The sequence below is a fragment of the Amphiprion ocellaris genome, chromosome 10 (genome assembly GCF_022539595.1).
Source record: "Amphiprion ocellaris isolate individual 3 ecotype Okinawa chromosome 10, ASM2253959v1, whole genome shotgun sequence".
Taxonomy (NCBI): Eukaryota; Metazoa; Chordata; class Actinopteri; family Pomacentridae; genus Amphiprion; species Amphiprion ocellaris.
Window position 1 is genome coordinate 184,253 of NC_072775.1, and position 24,994 is coordinate 209,246.

Here is a 24,994-nt window from a genome sequence, read left to right on the forward strand (position 1 = left end):
AATTTCATTCATTTATATCTTTTTAAATCGAGTCACATAATATGAATGCAGGAGTAATAAAAGAGGAACATGTGGTTAAATCACATAAAAAACTAAATTTATCAATGCAACCAAGTGTAGGAATTAACAACACAAATGAAACAATCACAATAAGAACAATTAACAATGACATTTACAATCAATAAGAACACCAATTAAATGAGGGAACTGTCACATGAAATAAATTTCAGGAGGTTTCAAGAGCAATTCATTTGTATATATATTCTTAAATTTTGTGTTGTTAGCATCCTTGTGTGTATTTTTTTCTTATTGATGCTGTATATATAGTGTATATATTGTATGCCTTTAATTTACAGATGTGTTCTCTTGATTTTTCTGTCCTTTTGCAGCTGTGACGTTACAGATTTTCCCTTGTGGGACTAATAAAGGATATTCTATTCTATTCTACTCTGACTAGGGGAGGTTTGAGTTTGAGAGAAAATTAATCTTTAGGTTAAACATCCTCCATCCAGCATGTTAAAATCCATCCTTTCAAGCTGTACTGATATGAACTACTGCACTGTTGACCTACTAGAGTACAACTGCAGTTCTAACACATCTAAAATGCGACTAACTCTCATCACAGCATGTTGCAGCAGCACAGGAGGCTATATTTAGAACACATTATGTGCAGAAACCATACATCCATTCAACAAACACATGTACAGATGGTAAATTCTCCCTTCATGCATTAAACCTTTTGTATTTGAAGCTCTCCTTTGTCACCCAGTTCAACCGCATACACGCACTGGTGGTGGGCGGGGCCAGGAAAAAGAGCTCTAGAAAACTGAACATTTTGTTCCCTGAACGTCTCCAACCTTCACAGCGTGGAGAAAACTCTGCAGACTGAAGCTACCAAATACTACAAACGTAGAAGGAAACGTGTGCACATTTGAAAGCTGCATTAGTTTTCTGTGCACTTTCCCTTTAGTGAGCCACAGAAACCCGTCAGCAGATAGTCGCTGCATCCCAGCAGCAAAGGCAGAGAAAAAGGCTTAAATTTAACATTTTCACTGGTTTAACTTCGTGCTGCAGCAACCAGTAACTCCTGTCTAGTTCTGCTGCTGGTATCCTGTCAAAATTTACAATAGTGGGACCTGAGAGCTGAGCAGCTGTCAGAGAACAGAGTGTATACCCTTAAAGTTCAACCACACATGCCTCTAATAGTTTATACCATCATATTCTGAAATTTAACCTTATAGTTTATACCAACATCTACATCAGCCATGTGTCAGCCTCAGATACTAAATACAGGGAAAGTAGAAGTTCAATGAACACATCTTTAAAAATGAGAAACTGAAACTTGTCAAGTTTTAAACATGAGAGTTATTAAATTAAGCACATTGGATGGTTCCATGGAGTTAAAAATCCCGGTGGCTGCAGGGGACGCTCTTTACGGTAAATAAACCCGAACTCTGTCTGTCTGCTTCCGGCCCCCCGGGCCGCAGAAGGCCCCCCGGGCCGCAGGAGGTCCCCGCGGATAACCCCACCCCCGGTTACTTTTACTGACACGTGAGCATTTGGGCAGAGTGCGTGAACCGAGCTGGGGGCGGGGAGCACCGGAGCAACGCCGGAGCAACGTCGGAGCTCCGGTTCGGTTCAGACCGTCGGTTGGGCCCGGAAGCCTCTACCGGAACTCTGGGAATCAACGGTCGCTAAGCCGCAGGACGTTATAATCGTTATAATAAGGAGCTGGAGCCGCCATGGTGAACCGGGACGGACACCGGATAAAAACAGCTGCCGTTCGCCCGTAACGATAACGGCAGCCCGGTGACCGTTTAAAACACTAAAAACGACGATTAATAATAATAATTTAGTGATGAAACGTTCGCTAACCGTTAGCTTCATGTCGACGTAGCTGCTGCTGTTGGTAACGGAGAGACGGTTTAAATAAAAAATAAAAACCGCACCATAAACCGTTAGTAGACTGATTTCCTGTGAGAAAACAACATATTTATAATATTTTCTGATGCGAAATGAAGCTAGTTAGCCACAGCTAGCTGTCTGAATGAAATAACAGATTAACTTCGAAAGGCCCATGAACGCATCATCCGCTAAACGACACAACGGGAGGAAAAGCGACGTACCTTTTGCTTTTCCGGACACTTTTGCGTTTTTCTTGGAAACCATGGCGAATTTCTGGCAGCTGGGAGCTCAAGAGCAGAAGAGGAGGACCAGCGAAAATTTGTAGCAGCGAAAAGAAATCAAAATTTCTCCTGCTGCCTCATAAAAATTCAGAACCAGAGAAACCCCGTCCACTTTGTAACTGACAGCGATATCAGCCAATGAGAGGCCTGTTTTGAGAAAGTGGGCGCGGCAGTGGTATCTCTGGACCAATGGGATTCGAGAGGCGTTGGGCTTATTCAACCGTGTGGATAGTCTTATCTTAGTCCCGCCCCCTTCGCTCCACTGGAACGTGGCAAGATGGTCGCTGGACTCTGCGGATTTCCAGGCTTTCTCTCCAAACCAGTTTAAAATTTAAATCTCAGTGGACAGAAACCTTCATGCAACAACAGCACGCAGATGCATGCCATTTTTGTTGCACAATTCACAAAATGAATGAACAGCAACTAAATTATGAGGAAACTAAAATCAAATCCGCTTTAATTGATCTACATTTATCTGTTTTTCTTTCATGATAGAATAAGAATGATACCATATAAGTAAAACAGGATTTCTCGCCATAGAACGGAGAGATGTTTACACGTTAAAATTGTAGGACTGAAAATTAGATGTAAATATAATTAATTTAGTTGCTTTCAGGATCAACTTTTTTGGCCCAGTATGTAAATACACATACAAGGAATCTGACTGGTGTTTACTTGTTCTTTTGCATTTAAACAAGGACTACAAGTTAATAAGGGAATAAGTGTTAAATTAAACAACTGAAGGACATTTAAAGTGAACCAGAGTTTTAGTGCAAAAAAAAATACTAAATTAAAACAAACCACTAGTTTGAGTGCAAAGATTACAAAATAAAGTGAACCAGAGTTTAAATAAAGGAAATTACAACATTGAAGGGAACCATTAGTTTTAGAGGGAAATTGCAAAATTAAAGTTACCAAGAGATTTAGTGCAAAAAACTGCAAAAATGAAAGTGAACCAGAGTTTTATGTTCCAGTAAACCAACGTTTAGTGCAAATACAGTTATTAAACAGTGAATATAAATTTGTTGACACCTTCTATACATGAGGTAGGTTGATGACAGAGCAATGAAACACAAAGCAGCATTCCTGGGATAAAATATGAATGCAATATACAGTATATACAATGGATCAAGATATGTTTGTAGGATTTATGCTATTTATGCTCTGCAACAAAATTAGTACAAAAGTCTGCTGTTTCTCATAATCTTATTGGTTCTTTTATCCCTGGGAGTGGCACAGACTTGTTTTCAGACATATATTTAGCCTCGATAAACACCTCTTCATTCCTGGACTGTCTGTAGTGGTGATGCATCCATGGGTTTTTGGCTTGAAGCTTTCTGCTGCCGGGGCTACAAATATCTGTCCAACCCTCCTGCAGAGCTCTGACCATCTGATTATCTCACAGGCATATCTCACATTTGGTCGGCTCACAGATAATACAGCCCCGGGGCGTGTGTGTGTGTGTGTGTGTGTGTGTGTGTGTGTGTGTGTGTGTGTTCACCGTTATTCTCACCTATTGAGCGGTTGAACAGAGCTTTGAATTGACCTAATCACTGTGTGCAGCGGTGATCTAATCGCCTGAATGGAATGTCATTTGCGTGATGGTTTGTACAGAGATGTGAAAATAACTACTCCAGTCACTTCTGGTCTGTTTTTGTGTGTGTCTTATACTAAACAGTGTCAGATCTTCAAATTAATTTTAACATTAAAGAAAGGCGGCTTGAAAAAATACAACTTTTAAATGATAATTGTGCAAAAGATTATCTAACACTACCTTTGGATGTGTGAAAATGTTCATAATTTGGACTTTTGCTCATGTGCAAATGCAGTTTTCTGAATAAAAATAACGATACAGAAAGCCCAACCCTGCAAGTTGTGTTGAGTTTGTTACATATGAAACCCTGGAAGTCCGAATCTGTTCTTTTGAGATTCTCATCATTGCAATGTTTTACTCATGATGTGTCTTCTAGCATAAAAAATACACCATATAGACATGTTAACATTGTAAAAAAAAAACACTCATTTAAACTCCACTACTTTCCTGTTTATGCAACCCTTCCATACACTGATGATCTCTCATTCATGCTGCCATTTTTCCCTCCCTTTATTTACACAAGTTTAGTATCTACGAGTAATGTTTGCTATAGTACCTCATTTCACCTGCTGCTGATTTTAGTGTACACTCTTTGCAATAAAATGGTTGAACCTGTGGAACATTACAGGAACATCATTTACATTCCTGCGACTTTTAGTTCCTCCTGTCTGACGTCAGCTTTTATATTTTTCTGATTGTTTATTTTTCTGATTGTTTATTACAGAATTTCCCATGTAAACAATAAGATATGTACCAAGAGGAGCAGCATTCCGAATTTGACAATGACAATAAAGGCATTCTGATTTTGAGTCTAATTGATAATTTTAAACTTACAAACAGCTGCTGTATCTGGTTCTAGTTTGAAGCTCCAACGAGAACTGATCTAGCATCAGTTTTGTTATTAATAATGATATCTTTATTTGTAAAGCACATTTTAAAAACAGACTTTATACCGTAGTTTGCAGATAAAGGAGGATACTCAGGAGTTTAGTCCGGTCAAACAGAAGCAAAAAAGATGCAACAATTAGTAATGATTAAAATAGTAATAGCTGACAACTAAAGTCAATAAATAAATGAACAGAATAAAATAACTGGTAACACTTTGTGACATTTTAGGTAAAAAAAAAAAAAAAAAAAGCTAAAAAGCCTCTCTAGTACCAGCTTCTGAAGTGTGAATATTGCCAGTTTTCTGGTCTTTTGAGTTTACCAAGGCTTTTAGTTAGCTCTCCAGAGAATGATGATGGGCATTATACACTATTTTAAACATTTTGTACTCTAAAATTGAGTGATTATCACAGAAATATAATTGCAAAATCCACTGATTATGAACATAAATGTTGGTTTCAACCTATAATAGAACAATATGAGCTTCAAAAAGATTTTCCATGTGTCCAATTACTTGACAGATGGACAAGGAAGGATACAAGAGCCTGATACTGTAGTTTAATTGTGCAGAACTCTAACAAAGCTGTACAACAGAGTAAATTTGGGCTGTCTGGGCTCCTCTTTGCCATATTGGTTGCTTCATTCATTGCTAATGAAGGTGTTTATACACTTCAGTCCTCCTGAAAGTCTCCATATTGGCACCAAAGTCCTCCATGGACCATGAACATGATAACACACCTCTTTGTGTCGTGACCCCTGATATCAGACATGCAGCTAAAAGCAGCTCAGGACCATCACCTCGTAGGTTCGCTATCAGCTCGGTGGAGTTTAAAGTTCAGAACCTGGGGGCCGAAGAACAGCAGCAGAACGGACACGGCTGAAGGAAGGGTGTGGTGTCATCAGGAGAACGTGATGTGGCTGGAAAAGTTGTCAAGACATGATAGTTGCAAGGAGACAAATCAATACTTTCATTTGCACTGATGGGAGCAGACTGTTGTCCTCTGATGTCATGGCAAATCATTTTTATCCACTATAGTGACCAACACCTTCTGATGAGTCCTGCAGACTATTACCAAACCAAAGTCCAGAACTTTATGTCTTCATGTTTGCAAGGGGAAGTTCATGCAGCTCTTCTGTTGCAGTTTTTTTCCTGACGTATGAATGAATGAATTTACAGCAATGGAGGGAAATACTTTACTTTTATCATTTAAATGATCTGAAACCCTTATGGACTCCCGGTGACTGAAAACCTGCAGGAAAACATACTCTAAATATACTGAGTAATACCAGTTTCATTAGATTTATGTGTGATGGGATGGATGTGAGCTGTTCTCTTACTCCCTCCGCTGACAGAACATGGAAGACATCAGCACTTTCAGAATGACCTGGAGTTTCTTCATCCACAGCTGCAGTTCTACCACCACCAGTTAAATTATCACCAGAAAGGCTGTTTGCTCTCTGGACTTCCACATAGATTTTTTGTTTTGTCTCTCAGATTAGGCAGTGCAGAATTAAAGATCAACGTGAAAGGAAAGATCCCCACACAACAAGACCCCGCCAACAACTAATGTCTGTCCTGTCTGTCTGTCTGTCTGTCTGCAACATTACTCAAAAATAGACCAACAGATGTGGATGAAATTTACAGGGAAGGTCAGAAATGACACAAGGACCAAGTGATTAGATTTTGGCAATGATGCGGCTTATAGTCTGGATCCACGGATGGGTTTAAGATTTCTGTATCATTGCCAGATAGTGGCACGGCATCACTGTAACCATGACAACAAGTGAACACTACATGATCACATGATTGTGATCCTACTACAAATCCACAGCTGAGGACTTATCAGGACTTATCCGTCAGAAATGATACAAGGACTGAGCAGCCTTGGAGGAGGACTGCTCTCACTGCATTTCTTCTTAACATTGTTATTGATGCAGAGATTGTAAAAAGCACACACAGACTTAAAGATACATTCTGTAAAATACAGTGATTCAAACCTTTGTTGTCACTCTCGCCACTGGAACATTTTGCTAATCAGACTTTAAAATTTCTCATAAACTAGACCAACATTTGCATGACAATTTCCAAGCATTCCATGATTTGATTGACAGAAAAAGACAGTGGTTTCAGTAAAGCTGATGGTTTTCTTCTGCTGACAGGCAGGTGGTGTCAAAGTCTTTGTGTAAAACTCAAACGTTTCCTCTGCAGTGACTATTCTGGGTTTTAGGTAATAATTAATCCTCAGTAGTAGAAGGTTCTACTACTTTTTACCACTGACCCTTTGGTTGGGAATCACCTTCAGCAACAATACTTGACTGTAAATAAGCAGATGTTTTATATTGGTGCAATTTCCATTGAACTACAGTAAATAATTGAAAATGAAAATTGTAAATGTCATACAGTATTTAAGTCAATCCACATGAAAAAAAGGTTCTTGCTTGCTTTCATTATCGTCAAATTTGAACACCAGTATTCTATTGTTATGAATGACGTATATGTGCATCTTACAGGGATAATTTATTTTATGTCTGTGACTTCATTGAATTGAATTAAAAGACATTTCTTTGCTCACTTTACTACATTAGCATGGGATAAAGTGTACACCTCATAACTTCAAAATCCATTCAAGCTTTACTGAAAGAGCCTGCTGTGAAATAATCATTCAGAAAATAAGAACTAACATGAGAGTTTTGTACTACTTTAGACTAATATAAATGAAGAGCATTTGGGATGTAAGCATTTTGTTTAGATCTTGTTAGGTGAAGTCAGTGTTGGTCTGTGCTGGATGTGTTGAGGAGAAGCTGTGAAACTAAGCAGGAAACTGTTGATTAACCTGCAGATTTCATCAAGTCCAGTTTGCATCACATCAAAATGAAATCTCTTCCAGCACTCTGCTCAAATGAGTCATCTCACACAGCACTAATGTTTACAACAAGCTTGGAAATATAAATGCACGTAGGTACAGGTTTTTTTATTTTTATTTTTTTTTAGCTTTTTAGCTAAACATGTCATACTCCCACTCCACTGCATTTTAGAGGGAATTTTGTATTTAATAATGTAATAACATTGTAGTCCTCTGCATTTTCATAATAATACTGTACATTAAAAATCTATAATAAGCTTCTAAAAATGAACACCTTGATGCCAGGACTGATGACTTTAAATAATGCTGATTTGTGAAGAAGACTGGGATGGACAGACCTGTAGCTATATTAAAAGACCACTGAAATCATCATCTTCAGTCGCTTTTTCCGCTTGTTGCAGATTGTGCATCAACATGAGATATTTGTCTAAACAAAATTCAATCACCAGCAGATGAATTAAGAGAAAAAATGGTCAAGTCCAGTCTAATGAGTGGACATTGTTGAGCCAGTGTTTTGACAATCAATCTTTGTTATTCTTAAAAGTTTATTTTCCTTTGAGACATTCACTACCTGGCCAAACAGAAAGTCTCCACCTGTATTTAACTGAGCAAATAGGTCAGATCCTTCCATTGGATAATTACTGCAGTGATGACAACACCTTCTTTAACCCGAGCTGAGCCATGTTGGAAGACATATCCTGTGGTCATGGAAAGGATGTTAATCTGTCTCGGAAGGGTCAAATTATTGGCCTGCATCTAGCAAAGAAAACAACTGAGGAGATGAAATGACTAAAATCAGGTAAAGAACCATCCAACACATCGTTAAAACCTGGAGGAGAGTGGAGAACCATCATCTCCAAACTGTTAGATGACCATAGGAAACCACCAGTAGAACTCACAGCTGTTTAATAGTGAAAGGAAGAACATTTCCACATGAAGGGAACTCAGAGGATTGGGACTAAACAGCTGTAGCTCTAAGAAAAGCACTGATCAGTGAGGATGATCAGGAAAAAAATCTTTAATTTGCTTGGTAGCATAACGATTGAATTCTGGATCAATGGAAGTAGGTCATGAGGTCTGATGAGTCCAGATTTACCCTGTTCCAGAGGGATGGGGGCATCAGGGTAAGAAGAGAGGCAGATGAAGTGATGCCCTCATCATGGCTAGTTCCTACCAGCCTGTGGGGGTTAGAGTTATGATCTGGGGTTGGTCAGGTTCACCAATGTTATGTTCCCAAAGAATGAGGTCAGCTGACTACCTGAATATACTGAATGACCAGGTCTTTCCATTAGTGGAGGTTTTTCTTCATGTTCTAAGAAGAAGATGTCAGGATTCATGGGGTCACATTGTGAATGAGTGGATCAGGGAGCATGAGATGGATTGTCCTCCACAGAGTCCAGACCTCAGTCCCACTGAGAACCTTTCGGATGTTCTGGAGAAGACATTGGTCCGACTCTCCTATCAGCAATAGAAGATCTTGGTAGAAAATGAATGCACCTCTGGACAGAAATAAATGCTGTGATATTGGAGAAGCTTATCGGTACACTGGCCGGGCAGTGTATCTTACTCACACCATGAGGGTGACCTTTTGATATGACCATATAGTTTAAATACTCTTGATTTAATAAGCGATGTGACTGGCTTCAGTTGGGTAGTGTTCAGTGGTTCATTGATAGGAATATGGTCACTGAGGCGTTTGTTAGTCGTAAGTCTCATGATCCATCCATCCATCCATCCATTATCTATACACCACTTAATCCTCACTAGGGTCATGGGGGGGGGGCTGGAGTCTATCCCAGCTGACTCAGGTGAAGGCAGGGGACACCCTAGACAGGTCACCAGTCTGTCACAGGGCTACATACAAAGACAAACAAGCACTCTCACATTCACACCTACGGGCAATTTAGAATGATCAATTAACCTCAGCATATTTTTGGACTGTGGGAGGAAGCCGGAGTACCCGGAGAAAACCCACGCATGCACAGGGAGAACATGCAAACTCCATGCAGAAAGATCCCGGGAAAGCCGGGACGTGAACCAGGGATCTTCTAGCTGCAAGGCGAAAGTGCTAACCACTACACCACTGTGCAGCCCCAAGTCTCATGATGTAGTTCTGAAATACAGTGAGATTTTGGAGTCATTTTGTTTTCCAGTTAACACGATCAAGACCATATAACACAACTGGCATGATCTAAGTGTCAAAAATCTGGGATTTCAGATGATAAAGAACTCGTTTTGATGTTAGGATATCAGAATAAGTTAGAATCATAGCTGGTATACATAATGATTTATTGTTAAGACTAAATGCATGCAGCTTCCAAATGAAACAATTGGTTAAAGCAGGTAAACAAACAACTAAAAATGGAAAAAAGATCACCCTCTTAGCATGGTTTAGTTCTAGGTCTCATTGCTTTTATTTGGGTGTGCACTTGGTCACTGTTCACAGAGTTGTGTACGCATTGCAGGTGGTGTAATGTCGACCAAACAGTATTGCAATGTCTCCTTAAGGGGAAGTTAGTGGTTGGAGAGATGATGGAAGACGATGGAGACACCAGTCTGTTGACAGGAAGACAGAGTTTTCCTCAGACCTGACCTCACTATTTACCACCTTTTATCAGAGAACTTCCAACTGCATAACACCTGACAGCCTCAAAACCAGTCACGTTTCGGGAAAATGTTGTCCTCATTTCAGCGGGGTTTAGACAGATCCCAGTCAACAAACATCAACAAAATCTGACTTGACAACAGCGCAAACAAACAGGAGGTCATGACAACCCAGAGTATTGAAAGTCCACAGTAATCTGTCCTAAACAGGGACATATTTAGCTTTAGAGCTCAGAAAGTGCAGAGCAAAAAAGCTTCGACTGTATTCTGTGTAAAAATTAACTTTCCCCATGGATTTATCCAACACATTTGGGATCTACTGTCCTGTAGAGTAAATAATGTTTACTGGGTCAAACGGTGCTGATAGACATGTTGACTGATCAAAGGTCTGTACAGTGACGGCAACAGAAAAAAGGAGGGAGGACAGGCTGACTAAAAGTTAATCAACTGAACCAAATAAGTGCCTTTGCTCACAGAGAGCCCAGGTTTAGGACTATTTCTTAACGCCATTTAAAGCAAAACTGGAAAATGAAGCTGCTGTAAGTTTATGGTACAGAAAATAACTCTAAAAGACCTCCGTAAGTCATTAATGCATAAAAGATTAATGATTAATTCATAATGATTTTATTTGCTTTGTGTACTCAACATAACTGGCACTAAGCGTGAACTGAATATTCTGTCTGTATTCTAATCACTGCTGTACTGCGGCTTTTATTGCAGTCCTTTGACAAACTCATTCAATTTTATCTCTCCTCTGTTGAGAGGAGTCAGCTGATACGATTAGGGCTGTTGATGAAGCTTGTCCACGTGTGTATCTACAGTATACCTACCCAGTAATTCTCTACTAATAGGAAAGATGAAAATGTTGCTGAATGGCTTGTTCTCATGATGCCTGACAACAAAATTACCCATTAGACGTCCTTGATTTAATTTAATTTAGTGATTTACTGCCAGTGCAACAAGTATTTTTCACTTCTTAGTAAAACCAGGAGAGCAGTTTGAATGCTTCAATCACTGGTTCAGACGGACGTATCTCAACTATTATCTTAACATAAATTATATACAGACACAAGAAGAAGGTTATAAAAGAAAAACATGATGTTAACTTACAAAAGTAGGTCAAGGTTTAAAACATTATAGCGCGCACACACACACACACACACACACACACAGGCGGGCAAACAAAGCACAGGGAGCACACTGAGGCAAAGTGCAGAATACAGAGTAGTTTCGAAACCCATGCAGGCACTAATCAAGACAAACAGAAGGCTGGAAAGCTGAGGCACAAAGACCTTCTGGCAGATGAATAGTGGAAGTAGAAATACTGCAGGATGGAAGATCAGGGAAGATGGGAGTAGCTGGTCTGAGAGGCAGTAAATCAGATCACAGGAACACTAAAACCCAACTAAATGACTGAATAACCAAATGAAAGACAGAAAATTAAACTACCAGTCAGTAAGCATCAGTAAGTATGAAATGGTCCACAAGGGTCTGCATGACATAAATTTACATAAATATCCGTAAGTCTGCGAGAATCCATGCGCAGCCCATAATTTGTAGTGCACATGCTCAGAGCAGCTCGTGCTTAGATGGAATCTGCTTCATGTTTGGTGTCCACAGCTGTCTGTGTGTGGATCCATAAGGAGTAGAACCAAGGCTTTACAGCTCTGCTAGCATGGCTGAAGATGGATAGTCTTGCTTAAAGTCAGACATTGTGAAAATATACCCTTTTCTACATCATTTTGGCATGTGGAATCATTACTATAGATGTGCAGTATGTGAGTTCATCATCAGAGAAGGCAGTCAGAGCTAATGAAGATATTGATCAGGGTTGTATTGAAACAGTCCAAGGTAAGAGTCAGGTTGGGTTAGAAAGCTGAAACCACATCTGGAAGTCCAAAATAAACACACATGAAAAGAAATCCGAGCTTGTTGTGTTCTACACACAATTTATTGACAACATTTTGAGCCCTTTATGTCATTGGCCGGTTAATGTGTATGAATCTTGCCTGTGTATTTATTTAAAGACTTACAATAATAAAGGTGCAGATCTGTGCTTCAAATTTTAAAAATATTGTTTGTGCTTAAAATTAATTTGTATCACATTGCATAGGTCCAATTAGTACAAGCAGTCACCACATGACAACTTCAGAACTTTTCATTCAGTTAATTTTCAGTCAATACATTTTATTTTTTTTAAAGGGCAAATAATTATATTTATAATAAAAAAAATAAGTTCTGTATTCTAGTCTTTACAGCAATTAGTCAAAAAATCACTATGAACTTAGTTTGTACAGAAAATTCACATTGTTACAGTACCTGGGTTTATGGGATGTACTGTAAGCACAGCTGTGGTCCAAAGAGAGCCCCATACATGAGACTTATTACATTTTTCTATCATTATTTCTAAACAGAATTTCAGCTCATAGATGAAAAAAAATTGTAAAATGAATACCAGAGATAAATCATGAGGAAACAGAAAGCTGGATTGATTGGTTGATTGGATCTCTGAGGTTCAAGTGAAAAAGAGAATATTTGTTCCTATAGAACAGCTGAATGACACCCCTGAAAGGAATATGTCATGAAGTGAGATCCACACAGCAACATTCAGCAACGGATCTGCAAAAGTTAAAAACCTGATGAAAAACTGTCATTGATCCATGTTTGATCAGAGTTAGAAACTACGAGGCGACACAGTTAACTGTCCTGTGTTTAGTTCAAAACACTTGAGATGAGTCGGTTTTCTTAGCCTGACCAAGCTGCTGACAGTAACACAATCAAAATTCATGAATACAGTAAATGCATTCATTACGTTGTAGGAAACATGCTCATATTTTCCTTCTGTTTCACAGTAAGTTCTGCTTTACACCTGGTGTCGAGGTGTGGTTAGCCTAGCTTAGCATAAAAACTGGAGGGAAAACAACAAAAACCTGCCAAAGCTTCTAATTAACACAGTGCATTGTGGTTGTGTAACTTGTAAAAATGAAAACTTCCAGTTACAGTGGGAGGTCTTGATGAATAACAGTATTTCCATCCCTTCAGCACTTTGTAGCAGTGTGTCCATAGTTGGTTAGTAATATTCCCACTAACATCAAAAGTGATTCGTTTTACAACTTTTCATGGGCTGGGTAAACAACCAAGATGAAGGCTGTGTCCAAGTTATTCCCTATTTACCATTTGTAAACTGGAGTCTTTGAGTTTGGCCTTTAATCGTCACCATATTGGTCTTGTGAAATTGGACATAATGAGTACCAATGGATCTGACTGAACTTAAGAAGTTACGCTTTTTTGCCAACAAGACCAAAGTTGACCAAGTGTCCCCCTATTTCCAGTCTTGATCTTAAACTGCATCCAGACTCCAGATCAGAACTACAACAGCCAGACAAGAGAAGACCATTAACCTCTTCATCTAATTTCTACGTAAATGTTTGTATTTCAGTTAAAGGATGCGACTCCAAACAATGGTTGGAGATTGAATGAGAAACGTAGCTAAAAAAAAAAGAAACATCATGTAAACGCAAAGTCAATCAGATGGATCAGTGCTGGAAGATAGAAAGTAGCACAGACATTACCCATAGATCTTCAGCTCTCTCCACACAGCCAACAACTTCTACAGTCAGTACTCAGGAGACTTCAAAAATGGCTGCCAGAGAGCATGTTACAATACAAACATCCATGAGTATGAGTTATCTTGCAAACGTCCTGTTTCAGTCAGCTGTTCAGTCTCCTCTTTCTCTTAGATCAAGACGTCCTCAGGATTTATGGCGATGTCACCGGTTGGATGAGCAGCAACCTGCTGTAGGAAGTTCTCTGATTGAAGCAGTTGATTGGTCCAGTCCTGACACAACTCTTCTATTTCAGCTGCCTCTCCTCCATATTCTGGAGGAAGGACATGCGACGAGAAGTAGTCGCCTAAAGTCTCGCAGAAATCAGCACCGTGCATATGGATCTGTAAGGAGAAACCTTGGCTTTAGAAGGATTCTTAAAGACATGTCGTTATTTCTGTTTAAAGAGTGAAAGTGTAACAGAGACGACTACACAGCAGTGTAGAGTCATTAATCAGTGTGAGAGACTAAATGGGTGCTGACCCTCTGTTTGATCTTATCTGGCAGGAAGGGACGAATCATAGCAAAGACCGGACGGAAGAACATCGGCTCATTGACCAGATGGATTCCTCTAACTTTCAGTGGAAAAGAGTCCTGAACAAACAAACACACAAAGACACAAGTGAACACACAGGTATAAAGTTAGCAAGGTGGCTACTTCCTCAGCCAATTAGGTCTATAAATAATATGAAACAGCTGCACAATGTCATACTTTAAGCTAACACTTGCGCCATAAAGCCAAAAGAAGCAAAATGTAACATAGAAGCTCTATGATGGAGCTGCACAGATCGTTGTTCATCATATTTCAGGTAGTAACAACAAATTGACATGCTAATTAAAACAATATGCCATCTTAGTGTTGACTCTTTTGCTATAAAGTGTTGGGTGTCGTCTGCATAATGTGATTGGAGACCTACCGAAAGTACGGAGGATATTTTTCTGGCGAGGGAAGGGTTGAACTGCAGGGCGTGGCCTAAACTCCACCCTTGCAGGTCAAATATGACCTTCAGGCCCCGCCTTTGTGTTTCTGTCTCCATGGAGATGATCTCTGATGTCATCAGACTGATCCTGAACACCTCAAAGGCCGACCAGTCTTTCGGGTGCCACTGCCCTGCAGACAGCAGATATAGTTCAGGAGTTAGCTCAAATTGCCGCAAGTAAGTAGAAGAAATCATTTCTGAATCATAGTGATCTTTAAAATAACGTCTTGCCTCAAATATTAACCTGAATTTTAGGATTTAAAGTTGCATTAAGTAACTTGAAGGCCACTTGAGGGCAACAGAACAAGCCGTAAACACAACACTGGATTCAGCATCAACATGGAACCGACTGCTGGCAGTTTGTCTCAGTGGTCACAGGAACAAAAAATACTTTGTGGTTCAATAAGCATTGTCATCCATGAACTAAAACTGTGAAGAAACCTGGCAGGTCCAAGTGAATTGTTTTTTTAAACGTGCAAATTTGTATCCAGTTTAGTTTGAGCAGAGTGGAAAACCATTGTCGAGGGCAGAATGTTGTTCCGTAACCTGTATCCTTTACATACGTCTTAATAATTATTGTAGATTAGCTCTAGTACCTGGAGAAGCCTCTTATGTTTTAATACTTTAATAATTTCCCTCGGAATCAAAAAAGTACCGACCTACCTGTAGCAACCCGAGGAGGTGGCCACTTGGACTAGTTCCCCACGTAGTTCAGTGTTGACAAGCAAAGAGCATTGTCCATTTAGCTAGCAACAGGCACCATGACACAGACTTCTGTGATGATTAATGCCAGAGCTCATGTGTTTATTGTTCCTATATCCCACTAGTGTAAGTACTAGAGCCACTACAAGTTACAGGAGAATACTGTACTTTTTACTTTACATGTATTTGATAGCTTGATTACTAGTTCATGTGTATATTCAGATTAGTAATACAAATTATAATCAGGAAATAAATTATGCTGTAGCCTATTATTGTTCCCACAGTGATACCTTATTATTAAGGTCACTTCTGTCACCGTTTGGGACAGACAATAAAGTCTATCTATCTATCCATCTATCCATCCATCCATTCATCTATAGTCTATCTATCTATAGTCTGTCTATCCATCTATCTATAGTCTATCTATCCATCTATCTATCTATAGTCTATCATCTATCTATCTATAGTCTATCATCTATCCATCTATCCATCTATCCATCCATCCATCCATCAAAATTAGGATGATATTTTATTGATTCCCATTCAGGGAGAAATTTACAAACTACTCATCAGTAAATAATAAAATGATTTTGACTTTAACCAGCTGCAACATGACTCCAATCCAACTATATGGTATAAATATAGAATTCTGAAATGGACCATTGTAGATAATGAACACAATATTTTTGGTACTTTATGCATATTTTAGTAAAAATTTAACTTTTTAGAAGACTATTTCTACACGGTGGTATCAGTATTTTAAATCAGGACCTGAGTACTTCTTCTACCTCAGTCAGAGGTTCAGAGACGGGATGAATACTGAGGCTGCTGACTGTATGATCCGACTGTATGATCTGTTGACTGCGACGGTTGATCAGCGGTTGTCTCGGTCACGTTCTCACAGGACCTCATTTGTTCACCCAGAGGAAACATGTTTTCCCACCCACTCACACAGAAATACTCACTTGAAAGGATGGATTTATGCTCACAGATACAGTTTTCTGTGCTCATATCACACCAACACGTCTGTTTTCTATGTGCAGAACTTTTCAGACTAGTGTCATTATATGAGGTGTAAATGAGGTAGAACACATTCACAAGTGGCCCAGAGATCACATTTACATGGTAGACTTCACATGTAGGCAGTTTGAATAATGAGGAAGCAGACAAACTGGTTTTACAAGGAAACCTACAAGGTAATACATGTAATGTATCTCAGGGCAACAAGAATCTGAAAGATTAAAAAATATATAGCATCATGATGACAACACAGACTAAGACGGTGAGAAACAAGCGTTGAAGAGTCACTAAGAAGTCCAATGAAACAGTCATCTAGGAGCTTTCAGAAGTCTCCTAAGACTCACGGCTGAATCATCTGCTTCATAAGAACTAAAGGTTTCCTCCTTTAAAGGGAAACTGCAACAGCTTTTTACCAGCAGGAAATTACAAATTCTTCCTGTTACAAATAGAAAACAGAAATCTTTGGTCAGTTAAGGCCTGTTTTTAACAGCTAATGTTAGCACATTCTGAAAACAAGTTTCTGAAGTTACGACTTGTGGTATGACTTCTGGAAATATTTGAAACCTGATGATTTTATACACAGATTTAGTGTAAGAGCAAAACTCACTACTTATAAGTAGTGAATGGTTAGCTGAAAGAATAGTTAGCTAAATGTAGTGAAAAGGTAGCTAAAAGCAATAAAGAGTGAGCTAAAAGTAGTCAATAGTTACCTAAAGGAATAAATAGTTTGCAAAAAGTAGTGAATAGTTAGCTAAAAGTAGTCATTAGTTCCCTAAAAGTAATAAATAATGAGCTAAAGGAATAAATTGTTAGCTAAAAGTAGTCATTAGTTCCCTAAAAGTTGCAAATAGTTAGCTAAAAGCAATAAACAGTTAGCTAAAAGGAATAAATAGTTAGCTAAATGTAGTCACTAGTTAGCTGAAAGGAATAAATAGTTAGCTAAAAGTAGTCAATAGCTAGCTGAAAGGAATAAATAGTGAGCTAAAAGGAATAAATAGCTAGCTAAAAGGAACAAATAATTAGCTAAAAGTAGTGAATAGTTAGCTGAAAGGAATAGTTAGCTAAAGTAGCAAATAGCTAAAAGGAATAAATAGTTAAAAGTAGCAAATAGTTAAAAGGAATAAATAGTTAGCTAAAAGGAATAAATAGTTAGCTAAAAGCCAAGAAATAAAGCAAAAGAACTAAACACCTTCGTATCTACATTATCCAGTTTATTAGGGTTTATTTTTGACTATTACTACTTCATTTAACTCGACTGTAGATTGGTCTACTTGGAGATGCTGCTCCTGAGCCTTGAATGACTTTTTCCAATGGCAGAGATTGTTCACAGAAAGGTCCCATTACTTCTATGAGAATCATTTCATTTTTTATTATTACTTTATTTACCATAACAAAGTCACAGCTTTTGGGATAGTTGATCTACCTATTATCCAATTAAAAAAAAGAGTTGTAGTTGTTATCTTGCTGTTGTTTGTATTTGAAGGGGTTAGAAGCAGAGTGGTCTAACCCACAAAAAATCTGAACTGACTTTTATATCATTTCTGTAATATTGTCTGGTCTAGATTTTAGTGTCAGAGTGGTCGAACCCACAACCCAAGTACAGCGTTACAGTGAATGTTAGACCATTCTGGAAAACACTAAACTTTGAACCCATTTTTTCTCAGAAACTGCAGAAGGTGGGTCAGACCACTCTGCTTCCAAACCCTTCATTTTCTGAGTTATTTTTCTTCACACATCCAACACTGACCGATCCTGTAGATAAGCACCCTGCTGCCGGTGTGGTCTCTCTCTGGGAGGACGCTGTGGTACGAAGTGTTGAGGAGGCCGAGGACAGACGAAGGAGACAAACATCTGCTGATCTCTGGACTCTCCTTCCTCCAGCGCTGGTAGTTCAGCAGGAGCTGCAACGGGACACGTTCAGGGACATCGGGGAATTCACAGCACTCGACTCTGACTATTATCACCTGTGATTGTGGCTCAAACACATTACAGGATCGATGTGAACTTCGAGCTCAGACCGCCTCATTCAAGAAATAAAACCAACAAACTAAACAATCCTGGAGATGAAACAGGAAGTGGACAACACGCCCTCAGCCTGATCATCTGGAATCAGATCCACAGAACTACTGATGTGGTAAAAGTCACACTCCGTCTCACTTGGCAGAACTCCTGGTATTTAAACTGAAAGTAAGAAACTCAGACTTCCTGTGCAGCTCCAGTGCAGTCACTGAATTAACAGTCAGTTTATGACCCAGACAGACGCACTAAACACGCTAAAATTAATAATTATAGTGCTTTCATCCAATATTTAGTCAGTCTGGTGGAATAACACACCAACAGGGAATGTACTGACCCGACAACCAGAGTGAGATTTCTGAAATGCAGTCAGTCAACAGATGAATTTGTCAATGGGCAAAAGTACTGGAGCAAATATTTCTGTTTGTACACGAAGACAAAGACAATCAGGAGTTGATTCATTTTGCTGCACTGGACAGAAAACAGAAGACAAGAAGCTGAAAATGAATTTGGGTCAGTTTTGTATCAGCAGGTTGAAGGTAACTCTAAGAGACACGAATAAACAACTGGACTAAAATAGTGTTCAGTATGTGGACCATCGCTCCTGTATGAGTGAGATATAACCTGCTGTCCTTCAGAAAAACAACCATCAGTGGACGGAGACTTTAAGCAGGAACTGTTAGGAACTGTTCATTTGACTTTGAAAGGTCCAGTTTCCCTCTGACCCAAAACATCTGATGTAGTTTTCTTCTGTACGGATTATCTGTCTTTAGTTGTATCTGTTGAAATTTAGAGTTTGGACCTGTCACCATTCAGCAGCTTCAGATCGTCTAGATGACATCCATGGAGGCCATGGCGAAGGACTAAGATCCAAAACGTTCTACCAGTGTAGTGGAATGCTTTAGCAAAGATTCATGTTTTTGGGTTTCAGTTGAAATATTGAGTATTCCATTAAATGTAGGCAGTGAAATGCAGGAAAATGGTAAACCTGGCAAGAAAAAAAAGAAATATTAAAGATATATAACATAAAGAACATTTTTGACACTAGTCCATGATGGCATGGATTGGATAGATATGCTCTTTGATGTTGCCATGGTAACCACAAAGCTGCATCCATAACAGGGCACTACAACAGTTTATAAAATGTTTTTCTACTAATATCACATTATGACTACCATTATATATCAAATGCTGAGTACAGCAGGTGTCTAAAGTTGGAACGCTGCTCATAGAACTTTCTTTCATAAAACTGTCAACGTTAAAACTTAATATTTTCTTTCTTTTTTAAAATCTGGAGTTAAACTTTGAAGCAGAACTGTTTTTAGGCTGGGCCATTGATTGTAATTAGAAGAAATCGCTCTCAGAGACAACTGGTGGCGCCAACAGAAACAATTATCATGAAATTCTATAATTTGGCTCCACATAATCTTATTAATCGCAAAGTGATTGTCCTTCCTCCTCCAGCTTTACTTTTACAGTCAAAAAGTAGATTCAAAACCTTTAAAAACTTTATTTTTATGGTATTTTTTGTCCTTTGACTGATCAAACAAGAGCACGACAAAATGACAACAGAAACTCAGACAGTGAGGCCAAAAAAATGCCTGATAATATTAGGATAAAGGTGAAGCATGAAGAAGACAGACACAAGAAAAGCACTTAGTCCTCCACCAAGGCTGCTCAGTCATATCATTTCCAACAGCTGAAATCTTGAAAAAATTCAGGACAGAAATCACGGCACTATAGAATGTGGCCATTTAGTATAGACGTACCCACAAACACAATGACCTAGCGCTGAGCACAGGCATGTGTTATGCATAGAAGGGATAAATAGTTAGCTAAAGTAGCAAATAGTTAACTAAAAGGAATAAATAGTTAGCTAAAAGTAGTCAATAGTTAGCTAAAAGGAATAAATAGTTAGCTAAAAGTAGCAAATAGCTGAAAGGAGTCAATAGTTAGCTAAAAGGAATAAATAGTTAGCTAAAAGGAATAAATAGCTAAAAGTGACAGAGTTAGCTAAAAGGAATAAATAGCTAAAGTAGCAAATAGTTACCTAAAAGTAGTCAATAGTAAGCTAAAGGGAATAAATAGTTAGCTAAAAGGAATAAATAGCTAAAAGGGACAAGAATTTGCTAAAAGGAGTCAATAGTTAGCTAAAAGGAATAAATAGTTAGCTAAAAGGAAAAAATAGCTAAAAGGGACAAAGAGTTTGCTAAAAGGAGTCAATAGTTAGCTAAAAGGAATAAATAGCTAAAAGTAGTCCTGGAGAAGGGTTGCAACAGGAGGAAACAGGACAAATGTTTTGATCTGAATCAAACAGGCTTCACATGGGCAGATAAGGGACGAGGGCTAGTGAGGCATTTGTTGCAAAGTAGATTTTTTTTATCTGTCATTTCTGTCTGTCAAACAAATAATAAAGAAAATACCCCAGGCCAGGTTGTAATATAACTACAGTAGGAGTATATCTGACAGATATTTTCCTTAATCATCAGTTCACTGTCGGAAAATACCAGATTTACAAACCAACATGGGCAATATTAGCATATAATGTGTGAAATACCTGCGCTGGGCATTTATATTTCCATGTATTTATACTTGTTATAATGTGTATTTATTTTATTCTTATATTTGTATGTAGCTTCTATTTTTCTGTTGCTTTAACTTTCATTTGTTACCTTTTTTTTAAACAAAGGTCCAATAATTCCAATGGCATTAAAAATTCCATTTTATTCATGTTAATTTATTAAAGTAGATTTTTGGTTGTTGAAAAGCTGCAGAAACAAATTAGTGTCATAAACGAGTTCATTTTCTGTACGTTTTCAGCTTCAGTGCAGGTAGAAGGAAGTTTCTGCAGAAATAATGTACATAAATGACATGTAGTTTACAATGAGGGTCGATAGGGGTTCAACAGCTACTTTCTTCCTCACATTAAACTTCATTGTAATAAATCAATGCAACATTCGGAAAACATCCACACTCGGTGCACCTTAAAGGACTGATCACCTGGGTAAATCCTAGAGGCAAAAGAATAAAAGAAAATCTGCTGCATGTAAACTGAATGAATAATAAAAGACAAAACACCGAAAACTAATGAAAAACTTCTGAAATTTCCTAAAGTCTCGGTTTAGTTTCTGCTCATTGAACCGGTTTTAGACCCGCAGCCCGCCGTGTTTACCTTCAGAGAAAGCTCCACGTCGAAGTCTCTGGCCCGCAGAAACTTGATCAGGAATCCGTCGGAGAGGCTCCGGACGGCGGTCAGCTCCTGCAGCGCCTCCCGTCTCAGGCTGCTCACAAACGGCCTGAGCTGCTCCGCGGCGTCCGGGAGTTCATTGAGCTGAGGCACGTTCATGTCGCACCCTGGTCCGCTGTCACTGCAGCCGGCGGGCCGCTGCTGGAGAGTCCCGGGGAGAGACGGAGACCTGCTGGGAGGTTCTGGAGGAGGTTCTGGAGGAGGCTGGACGGGGTGTTCCTGAACAGGGAAGGACCAGGGGCGGATCCAGACCTGGAGCCGTAGAGGGGCCTCATGGGGCGGCATAAATACCGGATACTGGGTGGAACATAAACAGCTAAAATATATCTGTTGTTATTATTAATTATTATTATTATTATTATTATTATTATTATTATTATTATTATTATTATTATTATTATTATTATTATTATTATTATTGGAGTAGTAGCAGTAGTACTAATAGTAGTAGTTGCAGTAGCAGTGTCAGTAGTAATAATAGTAGTAGCAGTAATGATGGTGGTAGTAGCAGTAATAGTAATAACAGTAGTAGCAGTAGTTGTAGAAATAATAGCAGTAGTAGCAGACATAGTAATAGTAGTTGTAACAGTAGTAGTAGTAGTAATAGCAGCAGTAGTACTAGCTGTAGTAGTAGTTCTTGCAGTAATAATAGCAGTATCAGTAGTAATAATCGTAATAATAATAATAATAATAATAATAATAATAATAATAATAATAATAATAATAATAATAATAATAATAATAATAATGACAGTGTGCCTCACTCATGGATCCTCAAGGCTATGGAAATATACAGAATATCACCAATTGTGATCAGATTCATGCAGACAAGTATGGGATTCTGGCAGACTACTATGCAGCTCACATACGAAGGCTCAATCGACACCAGGCCAATTAATGTTAGAAGTGGTATCTTCCAAGGAGATTCGCTATCCCCACTACTGTTTTGCTTGTGTTTAGCACCACTCAGTACCATGCTGAACAGTACTGGGCATGGATACGAAATTCAGGGAAAGAAAATCACCCACCTCTTCTACATGGATGACCTCAAGACATTTGCCAAAAATGATAGTCAGCAAGAAGCTTTGCTACAAACTGTGAAAACATTTAGTGATGACATCCGTATGCAGTTTGGACTGGACAAATGTGCCAAGGCTACCTTCAAAGCAGGAAAATTGACCGCAACATCTGATTTACAACTTGACAAAAATACCATCATAAAGGAACTCGACCAAGAAAATGCATACAAGTATCTTGGTGTCAATGAGGGAGATGAAATCCAGCATGCAAAGATGAAAGAGAAGATTAGAAAAGAGTACTACTGAAGAGTTAGACTCGTCATCAAGAGTGAACTAAATGCAGCAAACAAGATCAAAGCCATCAACACTTTAGCTGTTCCAGTAGTAACATACAGTTTCAACATCATTAACTGGAAGCTCACAGAAGTAAAGAGATTAGATACAAAGACAAGAAAGCTGCTTACAATGGAACGAATGCACCATCCGAAAGCTGATGTTGAGAGATTGTACCTACAAAGAAAGATTGGCGGAAGAGGACTTACTCAGCTTGAAATGTCATACAAAGTAACAACTATTGGACTGAATTCTTATCTGGAGAAAATTGAGGATGCATTATTAAAGCTGGTTTACCAACATGAAAGAAGTAAGAAACTCTACTCCATCACAAAAGAAGCTAGAAAGTTTGCGCAGGAGCTTGCACTACCAGAGGTTATAAAGAAAGATTGTGAATCAGTCACTAAGTTTGCGAAGAGAACCAAGCAAGAAGGAAAGAACCAGGCCTTGAAGAAGATGATAGAGAAATGGGAAGAAAAACCGATGCATGGTCAATACCCAAACAGAGTCAAGAAGCCAGATGTAGAACAAGACCAAACCCATCAATGGCTCAGAAGCTCGGGACTTAAGGCTGAAACAGAAGGAATGCTGATATCTGCACAAGACCAAAGTTTGGCTACAAGATCGTACCACCACAGAATCATTAAAGATGGAACAGATCCCAAATGTAGAATATGCAATGAGTATGAGGAAACCATTGACCATATTGTGTCAGGCTGCCCATTGCTAGCGAAGAAGGAATACATCCAAAGGCATGACAAGGCAGCAAGCTACATACACTGGAAGATTTGTAAGCACTACCACCTACAAGCAGCAGACAAATGGTATGAGCATGAACCACAAACAGTTACTGAAAACAACAATGTCACAGTGCTTTGGGACATGTCGGTACACACAGACAGGGAGATAACGGCCAACAGACCTGATATTATTGTTAAGAACAAAGATCAGAAGACATGCCTGATGATTGACATGACAGTCCCATCTGAAAGGAATATTAGCATCAAAGAAGTTGAGAAATTGTCAAAGTACAAAGATCTAGAAATTGAAGTTACAAGGATGTGGGGAATGAAGGTGACAACAATACCAGTCGTAATTGGAGCATTGGGCCTTATCAAGAAAGGACTGGAGAAGCGACTCCTGGAAATACCAGGAAAACCAACTACTGCAGAACTCCAGAAGATTGTTCTACTTGGAAGTGCCCATATAATTAGAAAAACGCTGTCCATTTCTTGAGCCCTGAAATCTCCCTAGGGTCATGGTTTGACTCCGGAATTTCAGTGAGAAACTACAAAGCTAAAAGAAGCAGATAATGATAATAATAATAATAATAATAATAATAATAATAATAATAATAATAATAATAATAATAATAATAATAATAAATTTTAATTATAAAGCGCTTTTCCAATAACTCAAAGACGCTGTACATAAAATACAGTAGTAGTAGCAGTAGTAGTAATGATAGTGGTATTAGTATTAATAATAGTAGTAGTTGTGGTAATATTAGGAATATTAGTAGTAATCATAATAGTAATGGTTCTAATAGTATTAGTAGTAGTAGTATTAGTACTTCTCATTATACTGTATCTGGCCGTTTTAAAACTGCTTTTAAATTGTAAATATCAGCATAATTGTGCACCTCATGTATTCTCCCAGCACATTATTTTACGCTTGTTTTTTTCCTTATTTTTTCTTAACAGTAACATGTGAGCTTCTTGAATTTCCCCGAAGGGTTGAATAAACTAAATACTACACATGATATGCTTCTATCTATCCATCCATCTATCGTCTATCTATCCATCTATTGTCCATCCATCCATTCATCCTTGAGGCTTGTTCATTACCATTATAACAGAAATGCTCCAACATCTCCCCCTGCTGGTCCCATGTTGTTACTGCAGTAAAACATGGCTGACAGACTGTATGATTGTTATTT

At 38.6% G+C, this 24,994-nt stretch overlaps 2 protein-coding genes across 2 annotated transcripts in view; both read right to left on the minus strand.

Moving 5' to 3' along the window:
• Positions 1-2,288, minus strand: part of asph (aspartate beta-hydroxylase) — a 65,369-nt gene extending 63,081 nt beyond the window's left edge. The window contains exon 1 of the mRNA XM_055014565.1: positions 2,127-2,288. Coding sequence (XP_054870540.1) covers positions 2,127-2,169 — 43 coding nt within the window. The 5' untranslated portion in view covers positions 2,170-2,288. The remainder of the gene's footprint in view (positions 1-2,126) is intronic.
• Positions 2,289-12,055: 9,767 nt separating this feature from the next.
• On the minus strand, positions 12,056-22,003 carry ttpa (tocopherol (alpha) transfer protein). Its single transcript, XM_023288742.3, has 5 exons — positions 21,629-22,003; positions 18,188-18,341; positions 14,656-14,849; positions 14,222-14,332; positions 12,056-14,082 (listed from the first exon to the last, which is right to left on the minus strand). Exons 1-5 carry the CDS (start codon positions 21,986-21,988, stop codon positions 13,870-13,872), a joined length of 1,032 nt encoding a protein of 343 aa, XP_023144510.2. The 5' UTR covers positions 21,989-22,003; the 3' UTR covers positions 12,056-13,869.
• Positions 22,004-24,994: the final 2,991 nt, after the last annotated feature.

What these genes read in the sequence shown, in the direction of transcription:
- ttpa (XM_023288742.3), bottom strand. Translation starts at nt 21,988, where the DNA reads ATGCCGCCCCATGAGGCCCCTCTACGGCTCCAGGTCTGGATCCGCCCC. An exon ending in AAATATCCTCCGTACTTTCG is followed by an intron (nt 14,333 to 14,655) that starts GTAGGTCTCCAA and finishes TTGTTTGTTCAG; the next exon opens with GACTCTTTTCCACTGAAAGT. An exon ending in CAGATAAGATCAAACAGAGG is followed by an intron (nt 14,083 to 14,221) that starts GTCAGCACCCAT and finishes TTCTCCTTACAG; the next exon opens with ATCCATATGCACGGTGCTGA.